The 5,000-nt window shown below is 47.4% G+C and overlaps 1 protein-coding gene across 1 annotated transcript in view; it reads right to left on the reverse strand.

Annotated features, from left to right (window-relative positions):
• Window positions 1-1,759, reverse strand: part of LOC137626778 (uncharacterized) — a 2,200-nt gene extending 441 nt beyond the window's left edge. Inside the window, exons 1-2 of the mRNA XM_068357773.1 lie at window positions 1,689-1,759; window positions 870-1,260 (exon numbers count right to left, since the gene is read on the reverse strand). Of these exons, the coding sequence (XP_068213874.1) occupies window positions 870-1,260; window positions 1,689-1,759 (462 nt within the window). The remainder of the gene's footprint in view (window positions 1-869; window positions 1,261-1,688) is intronic.
• Between the last annotated feature and the right edge of the window lie 3,241 nt (window positions 1,760-5,000).

Consider the following 5,000-nt stretch of genomic DNA (forward strand, 5'->3'; position numbering starts at 1 on the left):
ACATAAACTTTAAAGTTTACTATAGCTCCAGCAGCTGTTATTACTTTTGTACTTGTTCTTTTATGAATCATCTATACCATTTTAACTAACTTCTCGGTAACTTCGCTCTTCTTGAAGCACCAAACATCAGTTATCTTGTTACTGTCTTTTTCTCTTTTTTTGCATAATACAACGTTTAACAAAACGTTCTAGATTTCACTTTATCTAATTCTACAAATTCAACAATTCTGTTCGGTACCAGGGAATCTCATCAAGGATTGACTATGGTCACCTAAATGGTAGTTGGAGGAGGGGGGGTGTGAAGGGGGACACTTGAGAGGGACAGGGTTTCAAGGAAGAGGGATTTTATTTATGACTGCATACGCAGTGTACCAACAGTGTGTCACACTATCGTACAATAGTAACGACATTTCATTTTGTGTATATATTATGCTTGTATCTATGCTCCCCCCTCGCACTAAGAAAACATGCATGTTATTTCAGGTTATTTTTTACTGCGAGGGGAGAGCGAAGATACAAGCATAATATATACTCTAAATTAAATGTTACTATGTACGATCGTGTGACACACGGTTGGTACATGTAAGGTTGTGACTCTAGGACAGGATGAAAGCAACTGAGTAACTTTATTACAGAACTCTCCTTTATATACAAAAACTCAATGCAACAGGATATTTCCTGTTCTATCCGACACCGCGTCGGTTAACAGTTAACAGTGAAAAAAACATGCATGTTATTTCAGGTTCTTTTTAGTGCGAGGGGAAAGCGAAGATGCAGGCATGATATATACACAAAATTAATTGTCGTTACTATGTACGATCGTGTGACACACGGATGGTACATGGCTCCCCCCCTAAAAAATTACTTACTGATCTAGAGAGGCGAACTGAAGGCGGGTCATCTGGCAGGATATAAGCATGTTTGAGACAGTCAATAGAAACCCAGTCCTCTTTGCCCCGAATGTTTAGTAGGAATGCTTTCGGACTGCGTTGGATCACAAGGTAATGGGGCGTTAGCGGTAGCTTCCTAGTGTCGCTGTGCAGGAAGATGTGCATTGCAAAGTGCAAGTCTGTCGATATGTAATGCTTAGCTGGGGGCTTGTAATTCTGGCAGCATGGAGTAAATTTTCCCACGACGTGAGGTATACGCTGGAGATCGTCGTCGGAGGTTGGAGAAGGGAAGAATTTGGCAGGGAGGACCAACGGGCCGCCATACACCAATTCAGCTGCCGGGACGTCGAGGGCGTCTCTAAGAGTCCTCCTAAATCCCAGGAGGACCCAGGGAAGCTGAGTAAACTAGTTGGAATCCTTGCAGCAGGACATCAAAGCTGCTTTGAGGGTGCAATAAAAACGTTCATCCAATCCATTAGCAGCGGGGTTGTAGGCGGTTGTCTGATATAGGGTGATGCCCTGGATATTCGGTAATGATTTCCACAATTGAGAGGTGAAAGTGACACACTTGTCAGAAGTAATATGCTCAGTGATACCAAATCTTGCAATCCATCCTGAGAGTAAGGCAGATGCACATGAGATGGACGTTGCAGTTTCCATGGGGATGGCTTCAGGCCAACGAGCGAAACGGTCTATGACGGTAAACAGGTAACGATGTCCTTGTGATGTGGGTAGGGTGCCTACAACGTCGACGTGAATATGTGAGAAACGACGCTAAGGTTGGGGCAAGGTGCCCACTCTTGAATCCATGTGTCGATGTACTTTGGAAGTTGGGCAAGAAGCACAGGCGCTAACCCAATATTCAGCATCCTTGGAAATGCCGTGCCAGATGAGCTTTGTCTTCAGCAGCTGTGCAGTATAATGGCACGAAGGATGTGAAAGGCCGTGAATGAAATCAAACACCTGCCGACGCATGAGAGCAGGAATCCAAGGTCGCGATTTACCAGTACTGACGTCACAAAGAAGGGTGGTGTTGGAGTCTTCAAGGGGGAACTCTTCCAAATGGAGGGACGTGCAGGATGTCCTAAATGCTTGATAATCTGGATCCTGTCATTGGGCTTCAGCCAAGGCGTTTTAATCCCATCCAAGTTAAACGACAGCCAACATATTTCTTGATAGGGCATCGTCAATGGGATTCATTTTCGCAGGGACATATTGAAGGGTGCAACTGTATTCATTGAGGGCGGAGAGATGTCGGTGTTGACGGGTGGACCGGGCATCACTGTCAAGTGAAGGCGTGCCCACAGGCATGCGGTGTGTGCGAATGACGGAGTGCGTACCGTCTAAGAAATGGCGAAAGTGACAGACTGCCAAGTGCACCGCCGTCAATTCGCGATCGAAGGTAGAATAACCCGATTCTGCTTTGGAGAGTTTTCTGCTGAAGAAGGTCAATGGGTGGGGCGAGTCGTTGACCCCCTGCTCAAGCACTGCACCAATAACGACGTCACTGGCATCGGTGGAGAGAAGGAGAGGGGCATGTGGGATAGAAAAAGTGAGAGCCGCAGCGGTTGTTAGGGCCTTCTCTGCATTGCCGAAGGCTGCTTCTTGAAGGGGACCCCACTTCAGGTCCTTTGGCGGGCCCTTGAGGGAGGCGTAGAGGGGAGCAAGAGTGGCGGCAATGGCTGGCAAAAAATGGTGATAATGGTTGATCATGCCCAAGAATTCCTGCAGAGCTTTGACGGTTGAGGGCGCGGGGAAGTCCTGAACAGCTGCTACCTTCTCAGGGAGGGGATGGACTCTAGGAGTGATGCGGTGCCTAAGAACGACACTTCGTTGGCACTAAGGATTCACTTGTCCTACCAGACTACAAGGCCGTTTTGTTGCAGGCGGTCAAGCACGATGCGCAGGTGACAGAGGTGTTCAACTATTGAGGAGGAGAACACAAGTATGTCGTCCACATAACATACATAGAAGGGGAGGTCACCTATGATGCCATCCAAGAGACGTTGAAACATGTCCCCAACATTATGAAGGCCATATCAGGAGTAATTGAAGGTGTATGTACCAAACGGAGGGGTGATGGCGGACTTTGGGATGACTTCTGTGTTCATAGACACCTGATAATACCCCTTCAGGAGGTCAAGCGTAGAGAAAACCTTCACTCTGTACAGTTAGGATGTCACGTCGGCGATGTTTGGGAGGGGTAGTGATCCGGTTCTGTTTGCATGTTCAGGCACCTGTAATCCCCGCACGGATGGAGGGAGCCGTCTTTCTTCAGAATGATGTTTAAGGGTAAGGTCCATGGGCTGAAGGCCTTTTGGCAAAGGCCCATTTCCTCTATTTCGCCAAACGTTGAGAGGAGGTGGGCGTAGGCATCCGTGGGTGCGCTGATGTGGAGAGCGAGGTTGGAGTGGGCGGGTTTAAGAGGTGTCGACAAGTACAGTCTGCATTGACTAATCGTCGGTGGGCGACATCGACCGGAAAGTAAAAAATGAAAGAGGAAATCCGCACGAGGATTGGCAATGTGACGTCAGCAACGAGAAACTTCCAATTAAATCTTCTGTTTCCAAACGATAATGTGAGGTTCTCATAACCGTAGATGGGTATCGCAGATCCGTTGGCAGCTACCAAGCGGATGTCGGCAGACGTAGACAGACTACGTCATGTCCTGAAGAGTTCCCTTGGCAAAAGAGAACGACAAGCAACCGTGTCTACCAAAAATCGCACGTCTGTTTCTGCATCATGTAAAAAGAAAAGATTAGAAACATTGTAGGCCACTGCCACGAGCGATGGCCTACTTACACGTTTTTTGGCCACTAACAATCCTTGGCACATTTCTTAGCGCTTTCCCCAAATCTGAAGTAGTAGTAGCAAGACTTAGGCGGATGGGAGGTAGTAAGTGGCTGTAGAAGTTGTTTGTTGGGGCGCGAGCGAGTGGTGGGTGTCATGTGGCTTTATCGCCGTTTTGTTACTTCACAGGGTAGGCATGTATGTCCTACGGCATTCACGTCAGCTTCGGTTGATGTTGAATAGGCGTCATCTTCGTCAAGAGTGGAGGCGTTGAGGGAGGTCTTGAAGTAGCTGTCCATAAGGGCGTCATGTTTGGTCATCAAGTCCTTCATGGGTAAACTATTTACATCGGGTATGGCAGCGTGTACAGGTTCGGGTAAACATCGTATCGAAAGGGCACGAATTAGGTTCACCTCACGAGGAGAGCCGTCTGCAGCAGGTTGCAAGCGATCGATACTGGTCATTTCCCTGAGGGCGAGCAAAGCCCTTTGGTGCCCCAACGGTTGTTGCGAGAGCTGAAAAAGCTTGGCTATTCCGGCGGCTGGCAACAGTGAGTAATGCTGCTGAAGGTATGTTTTGGGAGCGTCATATGCTATTGGGGTGTCTCCTTGTTCACAAAGTCAGTCAAATATTTCCAGGAGGGTGGCCTCGGGTATCGCCGCGAGAACATAATCTGCTTTGGTGGTTGAGGGAGTCACGCCCTTGATGCGAAACTGGACTTCTGTGAGCTGAAACTAAGCAAACGCCTCTCCTCTGGCAAATAACGAATGTTTCAATGGGGCAGCCATAGTACCAACGATGGAGGGGCGAGGTGGGGTGGGAGGCGGGAGGAGCGAGTCAACTTCCAGGTTCACCAATGTGACGTGTTGAGAGAAGGTTGTGACTCAATGACATGATGAAAACAACTGAGTAACTTTATTACAGAACACTCTCCTTTATATACAAAAACTCAATGCAACCGGAAATTTCCTGTTTAACCCGACACAGTTAACGGTGAAAAAAAAAAACATGCATGTTATTTCAGGTTCTTTTTAGTGCGAGGGGAGAGCGAAGATACAAGCAGGATATATACACAAAATGAAATGTCGTTACTATCTACGATCGTGTGACACACGGTTGGTACAGCAGTCTGCCGACTGCATCTACGACTCTCGCCGCCTAAGATGCAGGAGAACTGTTGACAAAATCACCTTCCAAACGAAGACTTGTCTGTTACCTTTCTTGACACGGGAGGAGGTTTCTCATGAGGAAGTATTCCAGGTCACTGATTTTTTGGTATCTAATTCGATTGTGGCTCTTCAATTTTGTTTTGATTTTACT

This window comes from Palaemon carinicauda, chromosome 34 (assembly GCF_036898095.1).
Source record: "Palaemon carinicauda isolate YSFRI2023 chromosome 34, ASM3689809v2, whole genome shotgun sequence".
Lineage (NCBI taxonomy): Eukaryota > Metazoa > Arthropoda > Malacostraca > Decapoda > Palaemonidae > Palaemon > Palaemon carinicauda.